This window comes from Poecilia reticulata, chromosome 6 (genome assembly GCF_904066995.2).
Source record: "Poecilia reticulata chromosome 6, P_reticulata-male-v2, whole genome shotgun sequence".
In the NCBI taxonomy this organism is placed as follows: domain Eukaryota; kingdom Metazoa; phylum Chordata; class Actinopteri; order Cyprinodontiformes; family Poeciliidae; genus Poecilia; species Poecilia reticulata.
Window position 1 is genome coordinate 23,203,900 of NC_088835.1, and position 14,265 is coordinate 23,218,164.

General features: G+C 39.6%; 1 protein-coding gene across 7 annotated transcripts in view; it reads right to left on the reverse strand.

The window, feature by feature from the left end:
• The window catches only part of tln2b (talin 2b), a 98,356-nt gene that overhangs the window by 28,558 nt on the left and 55,533 nt on the right, over positions 1–14,265 (reverse strand). For all 7 annotated transcript variants that reach the window (XM_017305321.2, XM_017305320.2, XM_081608211.1 and 4 more), the window contains exons 18-34: positions 13,996–14,163; positions 13,495–13,789; positions 11,655–11,821; positions 10,856–10,984; positions 7,509–7,622; positions 7,237–7,350; positions 7,011–7,145; positions 6,691–6,819; positions 6,060–6,162; positions 5,158–5,366; positions 4,607–4,726; positions 3,879–4,076; positions 3,245–3,384; positions 2,665–2,758; positions 1,229–1,318; positions 988–1,110; positions 265–408 (exon numbers count right to left, since the gene is read on the reverse strand). In XM_017305321.2, coding sequence (XP_017160810.2) covers positions 265–408; positions 988–1,110; positions 1,229–1,318; positions 2,665–2,758; positions 3,245–3,384; positions 3,879–4,076; positions 4,607–4,726; positions 5,158–5,366; positions 6,060–6,162; positions 6,691–6,819; positions 7,011–7,145; positions 7,237–7,350; positions 7,509–7,622; positions 10,856–10,984; positions 11,655–11,821; positions 13,495–13,789; positions 13,996–14,163 — 2,472 coding nt within the window. The remainder of the gene's footprint in view (positions 1–264; positions 409–987; positions 1,111–1,228; positions 1,319–2,664; positions 2,759–3,244; positions 3,385–3,878; positions 4,077–4,606; positions 4,727–5,157; positions 5,367–6,059; positions 6,163–6,690; positions 6,820–7,010; positions 7,146–7,236; positions 7,351–7,508; positions 7,623–10,855; positions 10,985–11,654; positions 11,822–13,494; positions 13,790–13,995; positions 14,164–14,265) is intronic.

The following is a 14,265-nucleotide window of genomic DNA, read 5'->3' on the forward strand; positions in this document are numbered from 1 at the left end:
GGCTGAGGGCTGTGCAAAGACAAAATGCTGCCAAGCTAGGTTGTAGAGTGGAGAGCAAAAGGCCACCACATTTCTCTGTGAAAGTAAAATGGTAAACAACAAGATAATGAATGCAATGTCTTTAGAGTGTTTTACTTTTCACAGTTAAAAAGGTTATAGTTCAGGCATTTTGTCATCCTCATTTACAAAGGTGCATAAAGCAACTGCCACATGCCAGAAAATGACCATTTGTGGCGTCTTTCAGATTAAGATGCATCATCTTACCTGTGAGGGACTACTGGCTGGGTCCACCAAGTTCTGGCAAGCTGTCTGTATGGCTTGATGCGCTCGGGCAAACTGAATAGGATCCACTAGCCCTTCGTGACCTGAGTGACTATTAGGATCGGAAACAGCTACGAGGTAAGAGGCCTAAAGGGTTGACAGAAACACAGAGAGTTAAGAGTGTCTGCTGAGTTAGTTTTTAACCAGGAAACTGGAATGTAGTTTGCTGGTTACTACATTCCGGCATTCGACGAATTTGACATGCATGAGTGCAAATCCATATACAACTTCCACGCAAATATACGTTTTATTCACGACATGTAATATGGAAGCTTTTGTATAGTAAAAGCTGGTGCGAACAAAAAAATTGCTCCTTTCTTGAAAAGTCAACAACATGAGGATGTTTTTTAGAGTTTTAAGGGTGGCAGACTGTAAAATCTTCAAAAAAAAAAGACCTGCCTCACTCTGCATGTGTCTCATTTACTCAATAGAAAGCTCCCCAGCAGACTCCAAATAGTATTTGAGTGTTTTCAACCCTGTCATGATGCTTTAGGTTCTTTTCATGCAGTGCGGCTTTGAAAAAAAAAAAAAAATAAATAAATTTAACGCAGTCTGGTTAGTTATTATGAAAATGTGATCGCAAACACAGTAAACAGAATAAAATCCAAAATGACAGCAGAAGCTGGGTATCACCCAGAGTGCGTTGGTGCGATGCTGTGATCTCACCTGTGCTGCAGCCTCTGTCAGCCCACACAAAGCTTTGGATGCCAAACTCACACTCTCCCCAAAGGCTAAAACATCACCTGTCTTACAGTGCTGAGAAATGCCTGCCATTGACTCTCCCAGAACCTGAGGCGCATCAAAAATAAATAAGAAGCGGACAAATTAAATGTTAAACTGTCTGCTGCATAAAATACCTCTGACAATTAAAGCATACAGCAGTCTGAATCATTTTAAACGCCAGTACCTTTGAGTTCTCCATGACGCTTTCGATGCAGTCAAAGTAGGAGAGTTCATTTACTGGCTCGTTGGGGTTGCCTAGGAGACCTCTGACAGCCTGCGCACAGATGGAGATGTTAATAACTTGAACCAGTGTGAACACATCAATAAACATTTCTGCTATAACACCACTGTAAATCTATCAAGCAGTTAATTCAGATATTAAAATGGCCATTCAATATAAATAGCACATATTAGATGATGCTTCAAAGATAAATTATATCAATCAGTCCCTTTAATTAAAGTTTATTGGTGTTGAAATTAATGTTCGGTTAGGTAATAGAGTAGTAACATGGGGAAACTGAACACAGGCTTCATAAGGTAAAATGCTTTGGATCCTAAAGTTTAGACAGTGCAACCACTTTAACTGTTACTCTCCAGGGGCCCAATGAGGGAGATCAGATAGAAAAATAACTGCAACTGGAAATGGAAATAAAAGAGATTCAAGCCCTTCAACGTAAGTTCAGGCGTGCTTATGTCCCTCCCAACAAATCCTTTACCCTGTCCTCCACCCAAAAAAAGAAACACTATGTCAGTCCTACATCAGCTTAATGGATAGTTGCCCCCTCCAAAAAAAGTAAATATAAAAACAAATATCTTAATGTCCTAAATTAAGAAAGGTTCAATGATTATAGTCACACATAAAGCAAAGTTACTTGAGAGAGTACCTACCAGTATTCCCCCCAACATTTTAAAAATTCAGTAAAAATACAGAAATCATCAAAATTCTCAAAATATCCTTTCATGATTAATCTGTCTTGTGAAAAGTGATATTTTCAGGATGTTAGATCAACGTTTTTTTGGGCAAAAAATATGCCAGTTTTTATTAGCACCTTGTAACAATTAAGTAAACACAAATGAGAGCACAGAATCAACCATGATCTGAGGCATCCTCAGAATAACTCACACTTAATATTGTTGGGACCTTTGAGAACAGTCACCCAAAAATGTGCTATAAAATAGTTTGCTTTATCTCTAAATAGGCAGTGTAAATGTCTATTCCATTCAGCCTTAAATCCTATGGTAAGATTTCAGTTCACAGTTTTGCATTTTTTTGCAATGAGGTAAAAATGTATTATAGGTGAAAATAGGAGTAGGCACTTTAGCTGATACAGGATTATAAAAGAATTCTATACTTGTAAGACTTTGATGTAAAGTTTCAGAAGCTATGAGAAAAGAACATGAGCAACTTAGTGATAACATTCTGAGTAGCAGTAAAAAATATTGTACTTGAGCTCAACAAAAATTCTCAGTCTGTATGAATTTTATCATTCTATTCTCTGCTGTGAGCTTGGACACAAATATAAAATGTACATGGAATGTAAATGTATACATGTAAACACATCTGTTCCTCAAGCATGGTGACTGTCTGTGTGAAGTGAAGTGAATGTGGGAACCATCTACCTCCAACTCCCTCAAGGCATTGTCGCACTCTCTTTGTCCCGCTGCTTGCTGGGTGCAGATCGTTATCAGCTGGTTAATGCTCTCCGTCACTGCCCTGAAACACACCAGCGGCCCCAAAACATCCGCTGTTAACTCTCACCTGTGAAAACTACACGCACATACACACACACACAGCCTCACATATGCTATAAGCTTCCCTACTCAAGCATGGCAGAGCTGGCCTCTCATTGTGATTGGATAACACGGTGCACAGGGGGCACAGAGATTGTCTTGAGTTTGTGTTCAGCCTTGCTGAGCACAGACAAGCTCCAGCCAAGGCTTCCATCCTCCTAATTAGACAGAGAGGAGTCAGTCAGGCCAAAAGCCCAATGGGACCAGCTGCTTGGCTTCTCTCCACTAAGGAGACAATATGCACTCCCTTTAGCAAGACCAAACAGACATGTTGTAGGAGTGGCATACAGATGTGGCAGGAAGATGTTTTGTGTGTCCATCACAACCTATGAAATCAGAACCAGCTAGAGACTCGACATCATGAGTGGACAATGGGAACGATTCTGCTTCACTCTGAATAATATCGTACCTTGCTGCTACAGCGAGAAGATTTTTCGCATTGGCAGCACCTGGATCCACAGAAAGAGACTTGGCGGCCAGCAGCAGCTTACTCGATGCCATTGAGATGTTCTTCAGATTACCAATGACTTGAATCTGGTCCTCTTTGCTCTGGATAAAGCAAAGAAGAATACATGTATTCTTATGACAGATGGAAAAAATAAATAAAAAATACGGAAAACAATAACCACATCTGCAGGTTAGAAAACTACTATCTTGGCAAGAATGGCAAATAAATGTAATGATGGCATCTCCTTAACTAAGCATTCTCTGTGCATTGCGGGCTCAAACTTAGGTGTCACGCTGTGTCAACTCCTATTGAACTCCGTCTTTACAAACTAATGAGTTAAATCACCAGAACAAGAGCACCACTAGATCCTATTAAATCTGAAAGTGTAGGCGCTGTTAGAGACCATCAGTGCTCCCAAGTTAATAAGGTGAAAATGTTCAATTAACCACTGTCTTAAGCAATATCTTAGCTAATAAGGTAATAAAAAGATACACGCCGTATTTAAGGCTTTCAGCACAACGACGTTCTAAGCGCTCCACTGAAAAGTCATCTCGGTGGAATGTGGAGGAGGAAGTTGCCTGATTGTGAAACCTACTTGGGTGTGTCCTGCCATCTCAATGCCAGCATCCAGGAACTCATCAAAGTCTTGGCTGAACTTCCCCGAGGCTGCGGCCAGCTGGCTGCTTGTTCCACGGGATGAGTGGACGACCTCGCCTGCTGAGTGGTTGAGTTCAGCTGCTGTGTGGTTCAAATCAGTTTGGGCCTCCTGGAAAGTCTTACTGCAGGGAGGGAGCTTCAAAGACAGGTCAGACTATTAGGATTTGCAGTACAAAAAAACAAAAAAGCATAGACTTTTTAAAATACAGGTGCAGGCTGAATAGTCACACTTATATTGGGAATTTATTTCGGAATTTGAAACTTGTGTATTGTGCAGTTTCATAGCACGCAGTGTGTAAGCATTCGTTTCTATTATTTGTGAATTACAGCTAATGAAATGTTGTATCCATGTTATGACCAACACAATTAGAGGGGAGAACGCTGACTTGACCAACAATATGTACAAATATATTGTATTTCACACCTTGTAAATTTCCCCCAAACTCTTGAGTCGACTTTGCTTCACAATCCTCCCAAGGCTGCAGTTATTTCAGTTTTTTGTACGTTTTCTACTATAGTTTTTTTCCCTTACTCAAGTTTCAGTTAATATGCTTCCAAGCTGTATCCCTTATTTATAATGATCCTTTGTGACTGGAATAAAAAAACAACTGAAGTAAAACAGCTTTTTAATAATATTCTAATATTCTAAGCTTGACCAGGACTCACACAGTCCACCAGGAGCTTCTTGCTGGCTTCCCCGATGCTCCTGAGAGCCATATCGACGTCCTTCTGGCCTGGTAGGCAGTTCACACAGTTATTCAGTGAGTGTGACACCGCTTTAGCTACCTGAAACACAGCACAACATCAGTGAATAGACTGCCATTACCCATTCTAATAATGTGATGCACAATAAAGCCCAAGAGCAAAGCAGAGCTATACTGGGAGAGAAAAAAAAACCCCAAACATCTAAAATGCAAATTGAGCTTAGAGCGCTGTCACTAATTTTTGCTGCTGTCACAGATTTATGCTAAACAATATGTTTATCTCCTGAAGGGTCTGTGGGAAATGAATGGTTTTATTCCCAAGGGAGGGATGTCAGGCAACAAAGGACTCAGCGGGGAGAAAATAGTAACGCTTAGAGGGGATGATTGTTATGGAAAACCAGAAATGTTTACAAATCAGCAGGCATATGGGGGAAGAGGACTGAGAAGAACAATGTAATCACTGGGGGGACATTGATGTCACATATGGGAATAAATAGCTGGGACCTGTGCTACCTGAGCCAGTCTCTGCTGACTCTCAGCATCTCCCGGATGAACCAGAGCCTGATGGGCCTCGTGGATCAGCATGGCCGAGCCTTCCATCACGTACTGAGCCGAATCCAACATGGCCGCTGCGGCTTGAGGCTCCTTTGTGCTGGCCGCTACGCCTCTGGCAGCTTGGGCCAAAGTCCTCAAAGCCTGGGCTGTTTCTCGTGCGGCAACACCTGCAATAAAAAAGAAAATAATTAAATGAATCAATGCGCTTGCTGATAAAACATAGCAAGGATAGTCAGTAAACTTGTCTTTTTTTATATATATATATATTTCCTGAAACTGTTTTCAGCAGTCTTTGAGTTAAAGAATATTTATTTTCCCTACTGGCTGCAATTGTTGCAACATCCTATAAATCAGCTGGGAGTAGAAACATACTGTGACCAAAACTACGATAGCGAAATGCCCTCACTGTCTAAATTAATGAGGTTGTATAATAAATACGGCCTCCACATGGGAGGTGCTCTTAAATTATTACACATAGAGCTAAAACAGCAGCAAATTGCATCAAATTGCATTAACCAGCAGAGTGGAGCCATTTGCTGATGAAATGTTAAATCCAGTAAAAAAAAGAGAAAAGATTAATGAGCAGCGGGCAGCACCCTGAGCCACAGCATGAAGCAGTGCCTGGAAGCGCTTTTTGTTGGAAAAGCTGTGCTCTACACGTCTTTAACTCCACCTAGATTCAGGAAATCACATTTAACAGAAACAACAGCCAGACAGATTATATAAAAAAAAAGAGTGCTGAAAACAATAAATATAATCGGAACCCAATTTAGCCTTTTATTTTTGCTGCAGTTCGTCGGTTTGCTGGAGAAAAGTGGGAATGAGTAGCTAGCATCTTGTATTTGCTCAGAAGAGGTTACCTGTGTAATGTTCATTGCCCTGAGCAGCACAGGTCAGCAGCTGGGCCATGGAGGAGCCCACCGCCTTTGATGTACTTCCCAAATCTTGAGCACATTTTTCCAGCTGCAAGAGGAACACAGTGAATCATTAGGTCCATCTGCTTATACATGACCAAAATAAATATGTCAAAGATAAAAATACTCATGCATTAATGGAGGAAAATGAATGAGTAAACACTCTGCAGTATTACCATACTTCAGAGTGTGGTAATACTCTGAAGTATTGGTGTAGATCAAAACATATTTATGTGTTAGTCTGACCAAGTCAATTGAGAATCTGTGTCAATACTCAAATACATTCTTGCTCATACATACTCTCGATTCAATTCGACTCACATTGAGGAATTTTGCAAAGAATGGGGAAAACTTTCAGTCTCTAAATGTGCTAAACGTCTTAAATCTGTTTCTCAACAGAAACTTTGTGAAACTGTAAAGCTGTAATACTAGGATTTGGACCTAGTTTGCCTCCTTCTTACTAGATCTTACTAGATTAGTCCAACAAAACATACAGGAACATCCGCATAGAGTCATTTTAATCAATTATTTCAGTAAGAAAAAATAAATTTTGCAATGTATCTCACTGCCTACTGACCGTTTCTCCTGGAAGAGGTTTTAACTGGCCATCAATCACAGACCTCTTTGCATCTTGGAGCTCACTCTTTAGTGTCTGCACTGTCTTGAGCGCCGAGTCAATCTCCAAAGGGCCACAGGCTTCATGGGCCTTCAGATAACAGCCAGACAAACAAAAAAAAAATGTCATTCAAACTCAATTATGCAGAACAGACAGATGCTATATGCCGCTGATATTACTAGATGAGATCAAAGGAGTGGAGTTTCATTAAAATACAAAAGCAAGCAAATATCCTGTGGCATTCAGATGAATCCTGTTATCGCTGACAGTGTTATGGATACCTTCTGCATGGCAGTCCTGAGCTCTGCCAGACAGGTTGCTAAATTCTTGGCACACTGGCCCAGTTGCATAGCAGCAGCCTGCTCAGCCACAGTTGGCACAGCTGACTTTGCCGACGCAACCATCTTGGTTCCAGGCTGACAAGATAGTGACAGAAATATTTTTAAAAATCCATTATTTAGATGTAAATAAAAGCAAAGGCTAGATGGTCATCGGCATCGTGCTTACCTGCAAAAAGCTTTGGCTGGCCATGATGAGGGCGAGCTGAGGGCCAAGCTCCTCAGGCTGGGCCTGGCTGCTCCTCATTCCTTGCACCAACTGGGGAATACTGTCTGCTACTGCCTGGAATTAAAAATATCCCCAGTGCATTTTTATATGCTACACTAATGAGACTACAAGAGAAAAGTGTTGCAAAATCTAAGGAGGTCTCTGAAAGTAAACCAGCAAAATACATACGCCGCATAAAAAGAAGATGCATTAGAAAGACTGCATGACAGTACCTTACAGCTGTGTACAAGCTGCTGGTGTGAAGCAGTGTTTTTGTTGGAAGCGGCAGCATTTTGGGCAGCTGCTATGGTCTGAGTTGCAGCAGCCGCTGCCTGCTTAGCAGCAATCTGTTCGTAGAGCAAAAAAAATAAAAAATAAAAATACGAAACAATTTAGTCTACAGCAAAAAAAGGATCTTGGCAAAGAGGAGCACTCATGTATGCTCCGTCTTGTGATATATTGCCGTGTTCTGGCACAGGCAGACTTCTAATCAGACAGAGAAGAGTTTCAGCCAGAATGTTATGAGAAAGAAAAAAAAGAGAAAAAAAAATCCAACCCAGTCTTTATGACAGGAACTGATCACCACCAGTCCTTCTTAATTTACCTCGTGTCTATTCATATACTGTGGTGGGCAACAAGTTTACATACACTCATCGTCAATGTGAGCTTTTAATAATGGTTTAACGCATTTTTTTCTTTCCTGGGCGAAAAACAAAAAAAGTTCCTTTGAGAAGAGAGGAACTACGTTCTCATATATCTCGGATTCATAGAGAAATATTTTAATACAAACGCTAGGATTTATCTTAGACCAGTAAATGACATTAACGATACAAATATTAGCAACTGGAAATACCTTTCATCCAGTATTGAGTCATATTTCACATTAGAACGAGATTTCCCAGAAAGCCTGCACTCTCTCTTCTTTTTATGAAGGCTACTTTTTTGTGTCCTGCAGTCAGCTAGCTTCCATCCCTTTATATCAGCAACAAAAAATTATAAATACACACAATGTGTGTGTAGTCACCAAAACAGTGCTTGGTGACTGACTGATATTTGTCAGGTTAAAGTAAATATGATAAAAGTTAAAAAAAGACTGTTGTTTATTTACAGTTGGTGATAAAAAAACCCCCCCAAAAAACACAAATACTGTGTAAGAAGAGTCTCACACAAGACCAGGTTTATTTAATTTACAGTTTTGTTGTTGCTGTTTTTTGAACAGCAGCTGTCGATTAAACTGAAAGTCGCAACCTTGACATGATTATGTCAGTCGTTTTACCGTTAAATCTATCAGAAGTGCTGTGAAAATGGTTGGACGCACCTATCTGGCTGCAGTGCGAGCTCCCGACACAAGGGAAACAGAATTTCGCACAAGACAGTACCGGGCTCAGCCGGCTAGTGCTACCTCTGATGTAGGTACGGAAATCTGAGAACAGCAGGGCAGAGCAGCGCCTGATTTGCTAATGGAAAATAAATCTGTCCGGGGAGGACCGGGACCGTACTGGCAAGATCTGCAGCAGTGAGTTCAATAATGAAGAAAGAGGATGACTTCCGAGTTCTTCATCTCTAACTCAAAACGAGAAAAACTTGGTTGAAAAATGGATACAACTGGATGTTCCAACAGCACAATGAACCAAAAATACACATCAAACTAGTTATGTAATAAACCAATCTGTGATTAGGCATCTAGAATGGCCTCAGTAATTTTTCAATTATTGAAAAATTATAGATTTTGTATCCTGTCTGTGCCAGGAAAATATTTCAAATTAGCGATACCATATTTTAAAAGAACAGGGGTAAAAGGATAATCTAGAATTAAACCAGAAGCTGGTTAAGCACTGAAAAAGAAGAGTATGTTTTTCTGCAGTTTACTAAGAAACTTTTATCCTATCATTAGATGAGACATAATGCATATTCTATCTATCTATCTATCTATCTATCTATCTATCTATCTATCTATCTATCTATCTATCTATCTATCTATCTATCTATCTATCTATCTATCTATCTATCTATCTATCTCTCTCTCTCTCTCTCTCTCTCTCTCTCTCTCTCTCTCTCTCTCTCTCTCTCTCTCTCTCTCTCTCTCTCTCTATATATATATATATATATATATATATATATATATATATATATATATATATATATATATATATATATATATATATATATATATATATATATATATATGAGTCTGCATGTAGAACTTTGAACCTCTGTGGATGGAATATTATAGCTAATTCTCTGTGGAGAATCCAACAATTACAAACATGCACAGTGAATTATTAAAATTTTATTTAAGGTATTTGGTATATAATCATACCAACCTAAAAACGAATGGCTGAAAGCCTGTTCTGAATATGATATTATGTCGGTGATGAGTGGGAATGCAAACATGACCAGCTTTTAAAAGATGGTTGGTCGAAAGAGAAAAATCTTTTTGGGTGACTGAGGAGCACACAACAATAATTTTTTTTTTTACAAAAATAACCGATTTACAGAACACACTATGTCATAATAAAAAGAACATTAGAGTTATTTGAGGCAGCTTTGGTACAATGAATGACTCCAGTAATGGAAGACGGACAGTGAAGGTTTGCTGGCTGAAATAAGATGGAAATAACACTTCAAGATAACAGTTGTGTGCTTAAATATTATTTTATCAGTCAAATCAAAGTAGTTTTTATTTGCATTCTGTCAAATTACAACAACATGGAAAATATGTTAAATATAAATATGTTTCAAGAAGTACTCATCAAATGAACAAAGAAACTATATTATTTGAACAGTTTGTTGATGAGTAGTTTTACCCAAACACTCTGCTACAACCGGCTGTTTGAGGACATTAATGAACTTGATGCGGCCCAAAATTAAAATTAAAATTTGACACCACTGTCCTAAGTAATGATAATAGCACACTCAAATGTGCTGTTTATTTTCTTTTGCTTAGCATTCTATACAAAATGCCGAAATTAGATAACACAAAGGCTACAAGTGAACATGTCTCCACACGCCTCTGAGGCATTCATTTTGTCTTGACAGTACAAAACTGAGGGCTCCAGAGCTGCCTAAATGTTTCACAGATAATTGTTACAAGCGCACTCGGAGATTAATAATATTCTCCTCAACTAGCTTAGATGCGGCTGTGATGGAGGTAACCATTAGCACCATTACTGTGGCCATCTGATGCAAGGACTCAGGCTGAGATTCCTGTCTGATAGCAGGCCGATTCCAGCCTCTGGGTAATGAATAGTTTATGCGCCTGGGAAATTGAACATTGGGTGCTCCAGAGCAGAGGGGTGGTAGTCATTAGGGGGCAAACTGATACTGAGGGCTAAACACAGATCTTAATGCAGATAGTTCCTTCAGTGCATTAATAAGATTTACAGCTCACTGTGGCGATAAAAAGACATAACACAGACAAATAAAATAAAAAAGTGACCTTCCTCTGAGTTTTATAACAACGAGAGAGAAAATATCACTGTGTCTTAACTACAAAGATGGATGATGACGGCTTGATGGCTGAATTAAGGTGGAGCAACTTGAAAAGGGGGAAGAGGGGGGAATAACAGTTCTGACTCACCTCCAGTCGATTGACTAGTTTTTTCTTTATGGCGTTTTGAGCTGCGGCATTAGTGGCAACCCGTAACCCCTCGGCTGCCTCCCTTAATCTCTGCTGCTGGTCCTCATTCTCTGGGTACGCAGCTGCCCCCTGAGGGCAAAAAAAAAAAAAAAACGCCCCACAATTATGCATATTTCTGCAAATGCACAAATTGTAGTGATGCGCGTCATAGATCCAGAAAACAATCTGAGCACCAGCACCTTTTGAATATTAACAACTCTGACTGCACTGCACGTGTTGTATGATAAATGCAAAGAAACATTTAACTTTGTCTTCTTTCAGTTTCCAAGGAAACCGTCAGTGCAAGATCCCCACTTCCTCTTTGATAATGGCAGTGATGTGGTGATTAATGTGCCACAGATCAAAAACATCTTAACGAGCTACACGCTGCTCTTCTCTTGCATGGGTATTTCGCCCAGATAATATCCTTCTCGACGGCGCCAGAGGCTCATTAACAGACACCAATTCTGCATACTTTCATTCTGGATATAAAATCAGACAGTAGCTATTAACATAAAGAAGTACAGAGACTTTCAGCAGTCATGCTTTCAAGTTAAGTTCTCTCAAAGCCACATTTCTGATGCTTTTTTTTTGTAACAATTTAAATAAAGAGTAGAAAAGCTACTACTACTACTACTACTACTACTAATAATAATAATAATAATAATAATAATAATAATAATAATAATAATAATAATAATAATAAACTCATGTTAAATGTGTTATAATATGAGAAAACATTTAATAACCAATCACTCACCTTTGCAGCCTCCACCATCCGAGCTGTGGCATCCGCCAGGAGTTTGGCTGCAGCAAGGAGTTTCTTGGAGTTGTCGACATCCACTTCCGCCTCTGCATCTGACCTCATGGCATTGACCAAGTCCGAGGTAGCTTGGGCCAGCACGCGAGCCTGACGCACCATCTCACCTGTTCAGACCAAAAGACAGCGTCTGCATCAGTACATAATCTGTTGGAATGAGGTGTTAACATGTAAAATCTTTTAGGATCTAATTAGGAAACAAAAACAAAAGAAAAAGATTTTCTGTGACAGAGGAATTTTCAAGGATTCCCAAAGCAGAAGCGTCATTAATCTGTACCTTTACAGCAATGGATTATTATCGCAGCATCTTCCAACATGCGCTAATTTACACTGACATCTGTATAAATAAAAACAGTACCCTGCAAAAACATCCAAATAAGCAGATTCATGAGTGGCATTGAAATTTTTTTTTACTCTAAAATTAACAATACAGTTTTTTTTTTTTAGATAATCAACCTGAACTTAGAGTAGCTCTTTCAAGCAAAATAAATGAGATTCCACCAGAAAATAAGCTGTGAACCACAAAATGCTAAGCCTCAGGTAACTTTAGGTTATAAATTAAAGGCTTAACCTAAATCCCATAGATATTAAAGAGAAAAGAAGATAATTATTCAGAATTATGTAAATCTAATTTGAACACAATGTCAAAACCTATGTTTTTACAAACTTTGTCAACAAAATGAGGAATGTTGATGAAAGCGGGTCATGTCTACAGAATTAGATTGCTTGGTTGGTGAAATAGGAACATGAAATCAAATTTAGTGTGAGTGTGAGAAGCACAGAACTCTCACAAGCAAATGAGATTATGGTCAAAATTAAATGAGGTCATTTTTTTATATGTAAAAAAAGAATAGTTGGTAAATATTGGTGAACATGTTCTAATTAGTTTTAAAAATGTTTACATGTTTTGATGTGCATAACTTGACACTGTAAAATAACATTTAAAAATAAAACAAATCTGAAATATATACAAAGTTTAACAAAAAAAAACCCATAAGATTTATCCTTGTCATAAATGTGTATTTCATATCTCTAGTTTATTTTTAATAATTTACACCTAAAAATGTAATATTTTATATGAAATTTTATTCTAGTGAGAAACCTCATTTTGCGTAACAGTTTTCATGTTCATGTTACTTTCACCTTTATGTCCAGAATGTTTCTAATCCATCATCTGCTCCTGCAGAAATATAAATCTGTGGGATCTACGTAACACCTCCCCACATGTCTGCTATTAAAAGCTGCATTTCCGAAACTCCCACCTCATGCTCTAAATAACTCACCCAGTAAACTGCTGCATAAGATGTTTAGCTGCTCTACAACCAACGTGTGAAATCGTATGGCATCAACCTGTCCGCTCAGCACTAAAATGCGTATCTCTTTTGTTTAGCGGGATTTTTAAAAGTTGATTTATTGGAGAAAAACGCTTGGCCTTTTCAAACCAATGCTCAAGTCATGTGTTTCCTGCTAAATGCCAAAGACTCCCAGTTTCTGATTGAAACCAGACTCAGAACTTTGTAGTGATTTAGGATGACATGGCTACTACAAACCCTCGGGAATTTGACTCACTTTAAAAATACTTCAGTCTCTTGACTCAAATCAAAACATACAACCTGAGCTTTGAACATCCACCGATAATTTTTTTTTCAGGATCATTTGCAGACAACACTTTTAGAGTCCCACAACGCAGTCAAAACACAGCAGAACAGGTTAACTCGAGCCAGGTGGACTACTCTGTAAGAATCAGTTCATTTCCTTCAGCACGGCTGTTGCCACTCACCTGCATCGCCCATGGAAGTGAAAATATTTTCAGTCACGTTCATAATTGTGTCCGTGGCTTGGTCGTAGCGTCCGATGGGCTCCCCGCAGCTGGCGTAGTGGCGGACGTGTTGGAGGAGGTCACTCAGGGCCTGGCTGACCACACCAGCTGCAGCTGCAACTTGCTTCAGCAGCTCGCCGTCGCTGCTGGCCGAGCGGCAAGCTTTGACGCAGGTCTCCACCGATCGGTCCACCAGCTTCCCGGCCTCGACAAGCTGCTCCTGACAAACCGGCGAGCTGATGGTCGGGCTTACCACCTGCACCACACACAGAGGCTGGCAGCAGCTCAGACAAATCAAGACATTCAACACTGATTTCACAATGAAGCAGGAAGCTCCACTATCCAAGCGCATTGTGGATGCTGGCAAATTAAGCGTTTTTTATTTTGTATCAGATACAAATGATCCGTCTGCAAGTCTGCAAAGTGAATTTTATTTTATTTTTTTTAAATCAAAGTGTTTACCTTGGTGCATGCAACCAGTTGGGAGGTAGACAGGGCACACTGAGTGGCAGCTGCAATCACTCGGTTCTGCAGTATGGTGTCCTCGGCCACCTGGGCCACATTCTTGGCCTTCAGGACTAACATAGCAGCTGCATTGGCCACCGCTTTGGCCAGATTCATCAGGGTGTCCTGCAACATATTAATCAGTGTCCTTCACAGGAACAGAGCACAGCTGTGTGCGTGTGACTGAAGGGAGCAGGAAAGTAAATGTTTGCAGTTCATTTTGTTCAA